Genomic DNA, 16,204 nt, shown 5'->3' with positions numbered 1-16,204 from the left:
CTTTGATGTCTGCAGTGGTTCAGGGCTCAGAGGCTCCTCCTGACGTGGATATGTTTGCTACCTGTTGCCATCCATTTTGCATGGCTACCCTTTACCCTGTGCCTCAGAGCCCAGTGTGAGCCATGGCTGCTGGCTGGCTGCGAGAGAGGAAACTGTACAGCTCATCTGTTACTGTCCATGTCCTCGCTTTCTCTCTTATCACTTTTCCCTCTAATTATCAGTCTTTCTCTCTGTGCCCCTCATTCAGAATTCTCTCTCTTGATTTGCTTTTAATCATCATCATTTTGTTCTCTCTTTTTCCTCCATTTGTCTCAGTCTGTTTATCCTCTGCACCTCCTACCTTGTTCTGTTTTCTTTCCTTCAAAAATGAATCAGCCCATGGTTTTTCATGGAGGCTCAGGTGAAATACCCATACAAACACAGTCTTTGTTGTCATGATAAGCCACAGGCAAAGTGTTTTATTCCAAATACACAGGTGGGAATCTCCAAATAAATTTAATGGAACTGACTGTTGCATCTTGCCCTAATGTTGGCGAGGTGGGGCCCTGAAAAATTCATAAACCCTTGCTGCCATATTGAGAGAAATTCCCCTCTCCATGCCCATGGGTTGGAACCTTTGAAGTTTGAAGCAGCACTTTCCTTTATGCATTTGTGCGTGAAATTTTTGCATTCAAAGGAAGCGGAAAGAGCAGAGACGAGACCTCCCTCTATTGGAATGTGTTATCTGGTCCTGCTGCTTTCTTCCTGGAAATCCATCCGTTGGGATTTGAAGAGGAGTGTTCACTGACCTGTATCCACCTTTATGATCACTGCTGTCACTAATTAAAAACAAATCATTGTTCATATGTCAATGGATCAACCGCAGCTCAGTTCGAATATTAATCATGCAGTGAATTTGCTAGAATCAGTAAGATTTTTTTTCTGACCTCCAATTGTAAGAATGAGGAGGTCAGTATTGTTTGTCTTTTTAAAGGGAAAGGTAATGTTTTAGATACAGTGCTGGATCCCTTTGAGAGAGTAGATCCAGTATGTCAGGAATATCTTTCATAGATTTCCATGGACACACACAAAAGTTGTTCCCTCTGTCTAATCTGGTATCATCATCTGATATCACTCCACTGCACAGCTACTAATGATAGTGACTTTACTCTAAAAGTCAAAGGACTATTTATATGTAAAGGAATAGTTCAAGATTTTTTCTCATGAGTGAGATGTAAAGGTCAATTCCAGTCTCATGTCATTTGAAGTCATTAGGTACAGAGCTGGAGTCGGGATGTGTGTAAATGAAGTTTTATCAAAGCTTAATTTCTGCTTTTCTTCCAGTTAAGTGACACGCAGCCAAATATATTCACTACATCTCACTGCCATTTAATGAAAGAGCCTCAGTTATAATCCAACATTTGTTATGAAACTTGAAAGTAATAAAGTTGTCTGACTGACAGATCTGACTGAGTTATTGTTTTCTTTGGAGTTGATCCTGTTACACTGAATAAACACAGATCAGAAGTGTTGATGAAGTTAATTGTCAGCGGCAAAATAAAGAGGGAATATTTACATAGTGTTTTCTGTGGCTATTCATGATACCTAGAGTCTTAATGTTCTTGATGATCCACTGACACCATCACAGTAAAATTTCTCTTTGTACAGTACACAAATTAATTTAAATTAAAGGCCTGTTGATGTTCTCCTGATGATGCACTTTCTACATGTTTCCCCTCTGTATTTATTGAATAATTAAATATGCAGATTACCTTGAAATGTAATGAGTAGACTCATATTCCTGAGATGAAACTGGTTTGATTTTAATAACCCATGGCCTTTTGTTTAGCACAACCCTCAGGACTGCATTTGCATTTCCTCTGTAAAGACTTGAAGAACAGCAAAAGCCTCAACATGCTATTTGTTCTGTTCAACACCATATTATCAGAGGATCTCATAAACACAGTGTTCCACAGTGCGGGTTTTTACTCTTGATCATGTCACAAGTCCAGGTCTGATCCTGGATGGATGTCTTAAAGATATATAAGAGGCTGCTTTCATCTCACTCATGTCCTTTAATCTCTCCATCCAGTGTCATCACTAAGACAGAGGAGTGGCGTTACTTCAAAGCATTAACCAAAACTCCTACTCCACTGGAGGAGAACATGTTCCATGTGGAGGAGGGTGCCCCAGGTCCCAGGGTTTACCTCCGGCCCAAAGAGAGCGTCCATATTCCACTGAAGTACCAGAGCTTCCTCTGTGACCACACCATGGCTGTTCAGGTACATTGAAGACCAGACAATGAATCTGGTGCAACCATCACTTTGTTTTCTATGAGAACCTTGTTGTTGGACTGATAATCACCACTGAAAGCAGAATCTGTGAGAGGAGGGATTGTAGCAGTCAGATGATAAAAGTTAGGTAAGGCTTTAGAAACAGTCAACTCATCTTTTCGTCACCGTAGATCAAAGTAACTCTCTCAGTTTAATAATTCATGATATCACACTATTTCACAAGTAGACTCATTGATTCCAGTTCAAGAAAATCTTTTCAAATTGATTCACTCTGAGGTCTGAACTGATGTGTTTTTGGTGGGAGAACAGCACATGGGAATAAGAGATGGAGCGATGATAAAAGTAGAAATTTCATTGATATAAATGTCACTGTACCTCGAGGATCAGTAACCATAGTTGATCTACTCCAATGGCAAGTTCTACACATGAAATGGCAACTGAGGCTTGACAGTTGATTTGATGCTAGGAGGACAGTTTGAAATAAATGTCATTTACACAGGCTGTGGCCTTATCTCCTGTGGATGACTGGTTTGGTTCTATTCTATTCTGTTTGTGATTATATACAGTTTCCTGCCTGATGTACAGATGTAATATTTCCTTTGGAGTCATTTGTTGTTTTTGATAGATGTTCAGTTTGGATAAACATCCGGTTTCTTATCAAATCCTCACAGGGACCGAGCCTCTTACCTGCAGGCAAAGGTTCTCAAGTGGCCAAGAAGAATCTGTCCAATATCGTCGCTGCCAAAACCATCAAGGTACAGAGTGTGCTACTTATGCTTTGTGCAATATTTTCTGTGTATGGGACCATCTTTATCTCCATCTTAAGTCTTCAGCCTCTTAATCCCTGATTTGTTTGTCTCCAGGCTGGAATTATAGCCAGCTATGGATTTGAGGTGCGATGATGGATGTACAGTATGTTTCTCTGCCATGATAAGAGCTTCAATGTAGTCCAACATTTACAGCATCTGAAGGTTTATATGCTATATACAGTCCGATTCAGGAGAGCAGAGGAAGATAAAGCCATGTAAACTTGGTGTATAGTATGAAGTGTTTGATTTGGAGTTTAGTCAGGTTAACCTTCTGCTGCATCGAACAACATCCAGTGTACAAAAACACTCCCAGACAAGTCTCTGTGGAGTGGCAGAGCGCCGCCTCCTCCCTCCTCTCCTCTCCCACACAGTCACAACTCAGACACAAAGAACACTTTGAAGTGTCAACTATTTAAAAAGTTACACTAGCCAGACAAGAATGTCAAGCAAAATTATATGCCGCAAATCACTTTTATCTTAGTGAACATTGTTTATCTCCTCCAAGTGGCAAAAGTCAGGCTGCAGAGTTAAACTATCTCTGATTGGAGGACAGCTTGACACGTCTGGCTAATCTGCTTTAAATGAACCGTGCATATACTCGTACAGTATTACTCTGAAGTTATTTTCCCATTTTAAGCACTTATTCATCCGTTTATAATTTATTAGAAGTTGGGAGGAAGGACGAACTGTGAATGTGCTCGTTCGGATTTCCTGTAGATAAGAAAATGTGCTCTATATCTACATGTGATGTAATGTGCTCTGCAGGCCCTGTATGCCACAGCTGTCACCAAAATTAACTTCTGCTCCTCATGAATCCATTCAAATTTAAATTTCTGCCCTCTCTCTACAGACATGAGCTTAAATCTATGCTTATGTTATTGGCACATGGTTTTGTACTGCTAAAAACAAGATATCCATCACTGCTCGCCGGTACACCACAATTGTTAGTGTAGAGTACAGTACCCTGAAGCTCTCACATTGCACAGGGTGATGAAATATTTGCCAGTCTGCCAAGAGTGTGTGCGTCTGCCTACAGTTTGTGTGTATTAGTGTGTCAGTGTCAGCACTGCTGCTCTGAGCAAAAATCCTGTCAAGAGGTCAAAGAGGTCGGGTCTGGATCAAATCTGTGTCCCGCTAAAACTGACAAGCCCCAACAGCAGAGCTGTCAGGATGCCAGCTTTGGCACCGCTGTCAGTCAGCACACATCACCAGAGCCAGATATGGGCCACTCCTGCAGGTCAGCATGGGCCCACAAATCTGACACATCCACAGTTTGGACAGCTGCTGTTTGGCAGGGATCAGCTTCTGTGAGTGTGTGAATCAATGACCAAAATGTGGAAAGTTCACTTCATTTCTCATCACTGAATATTTAATCACACAGTTACACAGTCAAGATGAAGGTCAACTTCACTGAAACACTTTATAGAATTACTGACACTGTGTTTATTTTTCTGAAAAAATCTAAGCCATGATCATATGACCTGCTGAGGTTGAATCTATTTTATAGAGATTGGCAGGATTTTATTTATAATAATAGACTACAGGCATCTGAACACTACAACCATATGTGACATTGTTGTGCAGCTGTAGCAGTCTCCAGTCCTCTGAGAGGACTTTCCATAATATTTGGGTCCTTGCTGCAGGGATTTACTCCGACTAAGCCATGAGTGCATTATGGTGCTTGAGGTCAGCCACTAATGCTGGTGATAAGGACCGGTTCAAAGCTGGTGTCAGTGTTCATTCCAGAGGTGTTGGAAAAGGTAAAAGTCATGACTCTGCTCAGGCAGCTCAGGCTCTTTGACTCCAAAAAAACACTTTCATGTATGAATCACGATGTTTGCTGAGAGCTGTTTGTGTGTTTTTACAATGTTGGAGTTCCCCAGCCTTTATTTTTAGCCTTAAAACATTATGAGTAACTATAAATGATTAATCAAGAAAGCCATTAATTGAAAGAAAGCCATGATAACTGCCTTCGTATGTCATTTATGTAACTGAAATAAACTCGTGGTTGGTCTGCCCCTTATCAATAGTGTTTGTTTGTTCTAGAGACCATGTAGTGAGGTTAACACTGTGAGGTCTATTCTATATATTCTATATATTTGAACAAGTGGAAATTCATGGGAAAGGCAGGGATTTAACTAAAACATAAGGGCTGATCCATCAGGGACTTGAACATTCAGAGTAGATTCCATGTGAATCAGTCCATGAAATGTCTAGATAACTGTATCTAAAGTGTTTGGCAAAGGGAAATCATGACAGTGGCATTAGAGGTAAGATCAGGAGGTCAGTGAAATCATGAGACTCATTTTCTGGGGAACGTGAACATCTTCAGGAGATTTCATGACGATCTGTCCAGTAGTCGTTGGGACATTTGAACCAGATGAACCATGAGACCAAACTTACCAACTGACATCAGTATGTCACATTGCTGACATGTCTCCTCCTCTCAGTATGGTTTAAAATAGTCAGTTAAATAATCTTACTTAGAGTTTCTAATAAATAATTTCAGCTGTATGTGATCTACGTATGATTCCTAAACTCCACTGCAGATAGTGTGATATCATAAAGAATCAAGGCAGCAAACATTAGTTTAAGACGGTGTAGAACATGATGGTATGTGAGTGGGTTAGTAATTCCAGTGGGTTTGCATATGTTGGCGTATGTATACATACCAGCTGAAACCATATACATATGTAACCATATGTAATTAGTGCATATGTATGAAGACATTTGTGTTGATCTGCACGGATCCTTGGGGCTGTTTTAATGCAGCAAACTTCAAAGCTCAGTCAGCAGGTCTGTGGGGGGATTTGTGCGTCGGATTGAAGCCAACTTTTAAATTCTAGTGTACAGTGTACAGCCCCATCATCGCCATACTCTCTGGTGAATTTTTAAATAAAACTTCTCAAATACCGCTTTTTAAAAGCTGTATATGTTATTTAGAGCTGAACTGCCTCAGGGAGAAAACATGTCAGTTCCACTTATATGTTTCAGAATAGAGTCAAAGGTATTCACTGAGAAAAGAGAAGAAATATTCACAATTATTACAACCTTGGTCTCATCTTCACTATTATTCATATCTGTAAAAAAAAAAAAAAACTAATCCCCACACAGGTGTGCTCACTTTTGGATTCTAGATAAAGTGGTTCAGTGTTTCCCTGCCAGGTGACTGGGACTATATAATAACCGAAAATCACTCAGACTGCCCACAGCTTACAGTCAAGTCTGAATGTTTTATTAGTTTGGTTTTCACTGAGGAGTCTTCCCACCTCCTGATGATGGAAATGCTCTTTCATTGCTCTGGATATCTAACATCAAACAGGGGAGCGACACGCTGCTGAAACTGCTGACTATCTCTCCACAGGTTACTTTCAAAGCAGAGGACAGCAAACCGATGGCCATCTGCCAGGTGAACGTGGAGCCGACGCCCCATGTCGTCGACCAGACTTTCAGACTTTACCACCCTGAGCTGTGTTTCCTGAAGAAGGCCATCCGCCTGCCGCCCTGGCACGACCCCACAGGTAGAGACGGTTAACCCAGTTATCCCCCATCAGCCGTCACTCTGTCCCACAGCTCACAGCCATGCTTGGATAGTGTCATATAAGATTTATTGCATTTTATTCATTTGCATATTTTTGCATTTTTCGTGTTGCTTTCACTGACTCAGTCACCATCAGGAGCAGAAACTCAGACATAAATGTGCACGTACACAAACGCAATAGTGTTTATACAACATGAGGAGCGTATGAGAATAAATAATGTATTCTATTTTCATTTTAATGTTTATTTTTTGCTAAAATATCAGCAGAAGCAATCTGACAGTATAATACAATGTCTATCAGAAAAAAGGAGAAATAACAACAGAGCGGCATCTGAAAATAGAGGAGAACAGAGCAGGAAATGAAAAGCAGGAAAACCTGAGATGAATAAAATTAATATTAACACAGCACATACAGTACATATGCATGTTTATGTGTATATATACAGTTCATACATGTATAGAATGTTTCACATCAGACTCAGTACGATGCTTTTTTTTTCTTTTTCTTGTTTATGGATGACCCAGTTGCAGATCCAGACTCCAAGACCCACTTCTGTGTTCGCTGCAGTGACCCTAACATCATCTGCCAGACCAGGATGCTGGTGACTGAATCAATTTTCTATATGTTATAACCCAGACTAAGATTAACAGGGGGTTAATTGCTGAACCTCATCTCCACTTCCTGTTCAGACAGCACTTTATTCTAACTCTCCTGTCACGAATCTCAAGCTGTTTTGAGACACCAAAGGCTCTCCATTACATCATGCCATACACTTTTAAAGTGCTAATGTAGAGTGTCTTTTATTTCTGCTTCTCTTTTTTTCTTTCACCCTTCCATTTTAACATTTTTCTCCTTTTCCTCTGTTTCTGTCAAGGTGCCAGGGGAGCCTCAGGATGTGTATTTGAAAGTGCCAGGGAGTCCCAGTCCACACATAAAGATGTTCTTTGTGATGGTTTTCACGTATGTATTATTTACTGAACACACACACACACACAAATACACACACAGAGCGAGCTTAGCCTAAAGAAGCGTTCTATTTTGGACTAATTAAATTGTTCATGCAGGCTTGAATTAATGAACTAATCAGATGGAGGTCTGGTGGTCTGAATGCCTGAAGTTACAGAAACTGTCCTCTAGTCTCCCACATCTCCATCAGGATTATGTGTGACTTTGTTAATATGTTGGTCTCTTATGAAATGTCAAGGATTTAGCACTCAGCTCTGATTTGATGGGTCTGATGATTTTTGGACTGATTGCATATTGTATCTGCAGAGTCAGTGTGGTTGGTGCAGGTTTCTGTTGGAGGCTCTTTGTGAAGCAGCAGAGTCACTGTTTGTTTACACTCTGTGTTTCTCAGTAAAACTCTGTGTGTATCCTTGAGGCCTGACTAATGTGTCAGATGTATTCTCTGCCTCATAAAACATTCACAAAGCCCAGTTTTTAAACGGTGTTAGCGCCACTGTCTGTCTGTTAGTCTGCAGGAGTGTGGGTTACATCACGCTCATCATACATGTGTTTCCTTTTACACACAAACAAAACAGGAAGCTGCTCATGAACACAATGCTGCACAGTACGAATGGTGGTCAGAAACTTCACCTGGTTTCTAATGAGAGATGATTCCTGCCTTGTCAAAGTCCTGCATGAATCTGTGCAGGAAATCAGCACAATATCAACAACAGTTAGTAACACTGTTTCATGGATAAAATACAGTGCAGCAGACCCAAGACATCTTCATTAAATGACTACACACAGATTATTCAGTTCTCTTCTGCTGCAGTAATACAATCTGTTTTTCTGTGTGTCAGTATAATGTAAACAACACAGTTAATAACAATATGAACCATGTGAGAACCGTATAAATTAAAATTATATAGGTTTAGTTAGTTGTTAGTTTTGACACATGACACTTCTACAGGTCTACAGAACTGTGTTTTGACTCTCGGTTGATATTTTACTTAATTGGTGCAAATTCCCAAACTAATGAGCAGAGCACAGGGCCTGTTTCACCTTCCAGCCTCGTTTCCGAAAACACTGTAGGAAATGAATAAGAAATTACAGAAGCTGTTAAATAAAGTATCACCAGAACACTTGATGCAGTTCAGTTTGTCCGTTTGTTACGATGTTTAAAAATGTTGAATATCATCTGAGCGTGTCCCTCAGCAGCAGCTTCAGTCCAACATTAGTGATATTGTGTCTGCCCTCAAAACCCAGATCACTTGAATTTTCTTCCAAATATCCCAGAGCTGAGCTGAGGAGGTGACTACATCGCATCCCATTTAGAGCTCTCACTGTAAGGTGTCTCCACTGAGACTAACTCCTCTTCGTCTCAGCAGTGAGAGGATGATGATGATGATGATGTTTCTGCTCGTTAGACTGGCAGCTCAGCCATGGATCAGCCCTCATATCCGACCTCGTGCTCCTTCCACTGCGTCTCCGGGGGGGGGGGCTTCAGCTTAATTGTTCCTGATGATGTTTTCCTCTGCAGTGATAAGTGGATGGCAGCGCCCTCCCAGATCTGGCAGATTTACGTTCACTTCCTGGAGCGGGTGGATGTCAGCTGTGTGAGCGGCCAGCGGACCTGTCAGTCACTGGTCCTGAGGGGGAGGCAAGCTGTTCGCAAGGTCAAATGTTTCTCATCACACCCCAGAGAGATCCAGGTACACAATCACTATTAACAATTGTTTAAATGGCCTGTATATTAACTTTAACATGTAACTGTCACCACAGTCTGAGTGACAACAAGTACAGGTCTTCACAGATTCACTCAGTCTGTAATAACTGAGACCCAGGCTGGTACCTGAGTCATGCCAGGCCTACATTATACTTAATCTAACTGAGTCAGGAGGGCCTAGCTGCAGGTCTAAAGTCTGTGTATCAATATGTGTAATATCCAAGTGACTCTAAGCAGACCTTCTACCAGCTCTGGTCCTGCGTATATCTTATGTGAACAGTGGGCAACAGCTGCCCATCAGCTGGTGGAGCATCATGTTGCCCCTAGTGTTGGTGCTTTCTCTGTATCTGGGTCTGTCCTGGCTGACTGGATTTTGGATCATGTCTCCTTTTTCTCTGATTGAGTCTGACTGTCTCTAGGTTTCTTAGGGATCGGGTATTTTTTTAATGAAGACTCATTTTTGCACATGGATCTCAGGTATTTTGTCCATGGGTCTAAAGAGCTCAAGTTTAGATCCTTTATTTGATTCTTCACGCCTGCCAGAGATTAGTTACTTACATGACTCTGGTTTAGAGCTGTAGTTTAACAAGAGATCAACAGTGTGCATTAATTTAAAATTAAAAATCAGAATAATGCACTTTACATCTTCACGTTTGCGCCCCCTTTTTAATGATTTTTTTTATTACTTTGGCCAAACATGTCTGACACAGATGGAAGGAAACGCACGGGAAGGAGAAAAAGTGGAATCAAAATAGCATAACATACCGTGAATCCTACATATCTAATGAGTAGAGAGCTTTATTCTTGACATATTTTTTTCAGTATTAGTAATTTTCAAACTGCAAAACGATTTTATGCAAATTGTCCTTTTAGCAGCAGGAAACAATGGAACAGCAACAGCCTCTTTTGTAATGACTGCAGGTTAAGATTTGAGTCATTATCAAGAATGTACGAATGCAGATTGACAGCATAATGGCCCTTTTCATGACATTTCATTTGGTTTTATTAGGTTCACCCATTACTTTGTGCAGTCATGTCAGATCATGTCGGGACACAACTTGACACGATCTGAAAAAAATTAGTGATGGCTGTGTGCTCCCCGAACATTTGGAAATATGTTCCAGGAGTGTCAGTCTGTCCTCTATTTTTAATAGATCGTTTCTTATTCATAAGTAGATTCAGAGAGGAGGGAGTCTGACAATGCTTCTCTCTCTGAGCTGCAGTTAAAAAGGGCATCACCAAGTATTCACTCATATTTAAAAAAAAAAAAAAAAAGAAATGATGGACTGTCAGAGCCTCCATGCACCACAGTGCGACCCAAACGTGTCTTCCCAGAAGAAACGGGGTCCTGGCTGAAAAAGCGACAGATGTATTTTTAAAAGATTTTACCATATGCATTGGCGGCCTCTTTGATCTGACTCTCGGCAGGTTAGCTCACGGTGGAATGCACCGGAGGAGTCTTATAAAACAGGATAAAGCTCACCGCCAGAGAATTGCTTTGCTTTTCTCACCAGATTAAAAAGGAGCTGCACAGTAAATCTCATTCTCACATCCTTCTGTCTCTCTGTCACTCTGCTGCCTCTACTTGCTCTCATTTCATTGTCTACTCGCTCTCTGTGCCTCTGTCACCGAGCCTCGTTCGCCCTCTCTCTCACCTACTTTCTCCTCTAATCTCTACACCGCCATCACTTTCCTGACTCTGTTAAACACCTCTTCCCATTAACTTGGTTCTTTTGTACCTTCTCTTTTAAAATATATCTTCTCTCCTCCGTACTGTGTCACTTGGTCAGGGCCTCTCTTTCCCTTTATCAGTTATCTCCTGATCCAACTGCCAAACCCCAATCAACCTCCACCCCTCCACACCCTCTCTGTAGGTGGATCCGGAGAGTGTGTTCGTTTTGCCTCCTGCAGCGGTGCAGGAGCTCCAGCTGAAGGTGCAGCCGTGGCGGGCCGGCAGCCGCTTCCTGTATGTGAACGCGGTGGATGTGGAGAGTCATCGTCTAGTCACCGCCTGGCTGCTCTGTCTCAATGTCCACCAGCCTGTGCTGTCCAAGGTAGGAGAAGAGTTTCTACTGGTAATCTATGTGAATTCATTATGTCTTCATCTTCGCTTTACACTGCTCCTCTCACAGATCAAACAGCAGGTCCATCACTCTCCAAGGGGTGAGGCTTTGGTAACTGTCATGTCTTCACTGTGTCAGCAGCTGGATGGAAACTCATGGTGTCAGGCATGTTGATGTGCAGTCCTGTGATCAGTCAGATTTTGCACTGTTACAGAGAATAGGAATAAGAGTAATAAGTTAGCAGAGTTTATTAATAAGAAGCATGGGATTTGGACCATCTGCTCCTCTATGACGACTGACTGCAGCTTATGGGTTTTTCTGGAGCATGTTATATAGTGGATGGTGTGCTCAGGATAATTTGAGAATTTCCACCATTTTGGATTCTGTTGCTCTCTGTTTCCAAAGATCAACACGGTCTATACAGTTTGCCAACAGCTTAAATTAGCATATCATATCATTTTGCCAATATAGTATTATTTTATCTGACTTCATCATTTGTTTCGGACTCCCAGTGGACTCGAAGGAGAACTCTACTGATTTGACACATCAAAGCCTGTTTACATGTGAAAAAGCTGTATGAAGCCTGTTGTGGCTCCAGAGGGAGCTGTGTGAAGATAAATTGCCTCAGGTGACATTACCTGAGTCAGTGTCGGTCGGTTCTGACAGTCTGAGGAGAAGTTTGCAAATGGAAAAAAATGTGGGGGTGTTGAGTTCAGAAGAAGCAAGTTTACCAAACCTCTGCAGCTGCTTTTCGTCTCAGCTCCAGGCTACAAAAGCTGTAACCAGCAAAACACACCTGAATGTCTAAACAGACCCTTTGTTGTTTAGGTTGCATTATGGGTAATATGGTTGTGCAGGGTTTGGCAAAGAAGAAGAAGAAGAATGTATGAAGTGAACAAGACAATAACTCTGGAGCTGCTGCATCAGTTTTTAACCTTTTTAACTGTTCACTGCCCAAAAGTGTTACAGGAGATAAATCACTGACGTGTTAATGATTTTCGATTCAGTTGTCATTCTGCAGCTGGTATTCTGCTCTTCTTCAGAACAGTGATATGATGAACTGCTCCTTTAATGTGTGTGTAACTGAAAGCCATTGTTCACTCAGAGTCACATTCGATGCTTATTGAACCATTGTGGTGGTTTCATGGAGTCAGCTGTACATTTCCAACCTCTTTATGGGCAGTGTCAAGAAAAGGCTAAGTATAGCTGATCCCAGGACAGCACTCAAACCCTCCCCCTCTACTACTGCTGTCTGTGTGTGTGTGTGTGTGTGTAGGCATTTGAAGTGTGTGTCCCGGTTGGTGGCGGGCGTGGCAGCTCCAGAAAAATCACCTACACCAACCCGTACACCAGCAGCCACACGTTCCTGCTGCGCTCCGACCATCCAGACCTGCTGCAGTTCAAAGAGGATCAATTCCAGGTGAGATGGACATCAGGTGGTTCTCTCTATCAATACTTTGATTAACCCCTGGACAAAAAAGGAACCTTCCTCCTTGGATCAGTTCAGCTAGAATCGTGGGATTAAAGGATGTCAATCATTTTATACACATTTGTTCAAATGTAAAGTGCTACTGACCGGTGCTAAAATTATTTTTATTAGTTGGTTTTTAAATCCTCAAGAATAAAATAAGGGAAACAACACATGAAGGTAAATTTTAAAGATACATAAAATACTGTTAAACATACTGATACTGTCAGTGTTTAAAACCTCACAATTATTGCATCTTTAAAAATATATATTTTTATGGGAAATGTTGCATGTGGAAAGGAATTAAGTTCTTCTAAATTCTACAAAATCAAGAACTGCTATATCAGGCTGCTGCAGTACTAACTGAAAATACAACTGTAAATCATTATTGGAAACAGTGTTGAGTGTAGGTCACTGTTGAATAGTTGAATAGCTCTATTGTCATTATACTGGAGTCAGACAACAATATAACGAAATTTAGATGGCACTCCCCGAGGCTTACTAAAAAAAACAACAGTCTAAAAATAACACAACAATAATAATAATAAGACAACAGCAGCGCTCAGAGCCAAACACATAACCACTGCAATTATTCACAGAACATGGAGGAAAAGAGAGCTGAGGTGTAAATGTTTCAGGTCACAGTCGTTATCTGACCTGTGGAGACAGTTTTATTGATTAAAACAGAAGCGTATCTGTAGGAAACAGCAGGAACATCAGGCTCCTGTGAGGACGAGTCTTTGGGTCCTGAAACAGCTGAGCGTCATTTAAACTGTGACAGAGTGATGACTGAGCAGCAGTGCAGTCAGAACACCTGGACCTGACAGTCAGAAAGTTTAGTGTTGGTTTATTCAACAATGTCATGCTCTGACATTTCACCCTGGAATCAGCCTCAGTTTTAGTTCCACTCAGGGCTAAAGTCACACATCGGCTCTGATGCAGCATCACTGATTATTCATCACACTCATACACTACAGACTGACAGCGGGAAAATTGGAGGAGAAAGTTTTGTCTCCTGAATGTAGTATTAACAGTAAAGACGTGTGAAGGAATGTGTTTGATTCTGCTGTCCTGTCGTCTTGACAGATGAGTAAAATCCATCCGTGATTTGCGTTTGTCATGATGACTCTGATTCCACAGCTGTGACAGGGGGAATGATCTCCTCGTTTTCTCTCAGAACAGAGCAGGAGGAATATAACAAAGTCATTAGTGCTGTTGTTTGATTGTTGTGCTGTCACACACAGACATGAAGCTCGCTGCCTTTCATTCGCTGAGGTGTGATAAAATGGCAAAAACAAATGGGAAAGCAGCAGCATTTTAAATGAGATGCAATGGGAGTCTTTTTCAACATCAACTATTAAAGAGCCTCACTGCTGCTGTCCAGGAGACACTGCATCAATTAGACAGAGGGAGGTGGGCAGATTGAAGAACAGCCATTTGTTTTTTCCGTCTTGTCAGTGAGGCTCCAGGTGTCTTATAAAGAATTTACTGAGCCATAGCATTAAACAAATGTAGAGACACCTTTCTCTTCTCTGACGTAACCACCCACCCCCCTCTATGATAAAACCAGCTGTCAGGTGAGAAAGCAAAGCACAGATCAATACTGCTCTGCTTTTAGAGAAGATTACAGAATAAATCCCATGAACTGACCCATAGATCTGTTCCTGGCTATTACAGAAAATACAAGAAAACACTTCTGTTCTGATTAAAATACTGTGAAAACAGAAAAATAGCCAAATAAAGATTTCTCACACAGCATGACCTCTGAAAACATGAGGCATGGTCTGCTTTTAATCAGGGGAGAAGATGGTCAGAAAAAACAGACTGTGATGTTTTATTCTGTTTCTGCTTCCAGATAAGCTTCATCTAATTACTCAGAGGAAACCCACTGTGATCAGCCTTTGTTCCATATACAGGACATTTATTACACTGCAATAAAAAGGAACAGCACCTAACCACTTTATCACTGCACTATTTTAATATCGTTGCAAAGCCGTGCAGCCTTCACTTTCTCTGAACTATCAGTCCAACAGATTCAAAGTGTGTTTTCCTGTTTAAAAAAGCATCTATCCTTCCAAACACCTATCCTGTCGTCATTTTCAGTCATTACCCTGTAAGAAAAGCAATCATGGAAACATGGATATAACAAACGTAGTTCCCTACATAGTTAAAGACACAACGCCCCTGACCACAATGACAAATAAAGTGCTGAACTGTAGGTACGTACTCCCAGACAGGAAATACTTTTCACAAACTGCAGACTGTCTAATCTGCACCTTTAGAAAGAAGGCCCTGAGGAAGAAATATGTGATCATACCAGTCATAGGTTTTTGTTTTATATAAATTTTGGTCGTTTAACTAATGAGCCCACTGGTTTCTTTAGGCTTCAGTCATTATCAGGATACCCTTCAAACTCGCAGATACTTTTTTTTGCTGTACCGCCCAGCCCAGCTGTTAGTCTGCCGTAACATTGGGAACAAAGAAAGAACACATCTCTGGACCAGCAGTAACATTTAAAATAATATCCTAATGAAGAATTATCTTATCGTATCTTATCTTATCTTATTTGAAAATGACCTCTCATCAGAGATACAGGAACATGGTCACACGTGTTCACTGTTACTCTCTGTAAAAAAAGAAACATGGTGATCTCACCCTCAGAAAACCTTCAGATGAAAGTGAAGAATGTTGTTTGTGTTCTCTGTGTTCAGATCGGCGGGGGAGAGAGTTACACCATCGGACTACGATTTGCCCCCAGCCAGAGTCCCGGCTCAGTTGAGATCCTGGTCTACGTCAACAACCTGGAGGAGAAGACGGAGGAGACGTTCTGTGTAAAAGTCAACTACTCTTGAAATGATGCAAAAGCTGCCTCCTTAACATGTCAACTCATCTGTGTTTTAAATCTGTTTTCTGAGTGAGTAATAAACCCAAATGAGCTGTAATTTTTACACCCAGTATCATAATGATATATTAGATCAGATTTAAGAGAAATAAATGCTCCTTTTTTATCACATATATTGTTTTCTTTTGAAGTCTTATTGTACAAATGAAAACAATGAATGAAGGAGAATTTTTCCTCCCGCAGCTCGACGAGCCTCCGAAATAAGGTCACAGGAATCAAACACTGAATGCAAAACAAGCAGGAAAAACTATGTTCTCTAAAAAGCTTTGAACACACATCCAAACACAACACTTACTTTACTAAATTATACACTAAAGCAAAGTAGAGACTAAACTTTAAAGTGCTTTGAGGCATAAAAGTGAAATTTGGGAGCAAGACAGAAATGAAAAAAAAAAAAAAAACTTTGGAGAGAGGCTGAAGGTAAACATGATTTTCTGTCCTGTAATCAGAACAAAAGCAGCAAACATCAGGCTGAA

The 16,204-nt window shown here is 41.0% G+C and overlaps 1 protein-coding gene across 2 annotated transcripts in view; it reads left to right on the top strand.

Moving 5' to 3' along the window:
- The window catches only part of nphp4 (nephronophthisis 4), a 143,581-nt gene extending 127,740 nt beyond the window's left edge, over nt 1-15,841 (top strand). For both annotated transcript variants that reach the window (XM_018675135.2, XM_051071077.1), the window contains exons 22-30: nt 2,072-2,261; nt 2,945-3,028; nt 6,447-6,603; nt 7,149-7,225; nt 7,499-7,584; nt 9,110-9,281; nt 11,170-11,349; nt 12,635-12,778; nt 15,538-15,841. In XM_018675135.2, the coding sequence (XP_018530651.1) occupies nt 2,072-2,261; nt 2,945-3,028; nt 6,447-6,603; nt 7,149-7,225; nt 7,499-7,584; nt 9,110-9,281; nt 11,170-11,349; nt 12,635-12,778; nt 15,538-15,678 (1,231 nt within the window). In that variant the 3' untranslated portion in view covers nt 15,679-15,841. The remainder of the gene's footprint in view (nt 1-2,071; nt 2,262-2,944; nt 3,029-6,446; nt 6,604-7,148; nt 7,226-7,498; nt 7,585-9,109; nt 9,282-11,169; nt 11,350-12,634; nt 12,779-15,537) is intronic.
- Nucleotides 15,842-16,204: the final 363 nt, after the last annotated feature.

This window comes from Lates calcarifer, linkage group LG6 (assembly GCF_001640805.2).
Source record: "Lates calcarifer isolate ASB-BC8 linkage group LG6, TLL_Latcal_v3, whole genome shotgun sequence".
Lineage (NCBI taxonomy): Eukaryota > Metazoa > Chordata > Actinopteri > Centropomidae > Lates > Lates calcarifer.
The sequence above is the reverse complement of the archived record's forward strand: the minus strand, read 5'-3'. Positions and strand labels throughout refer to the sequence as shown.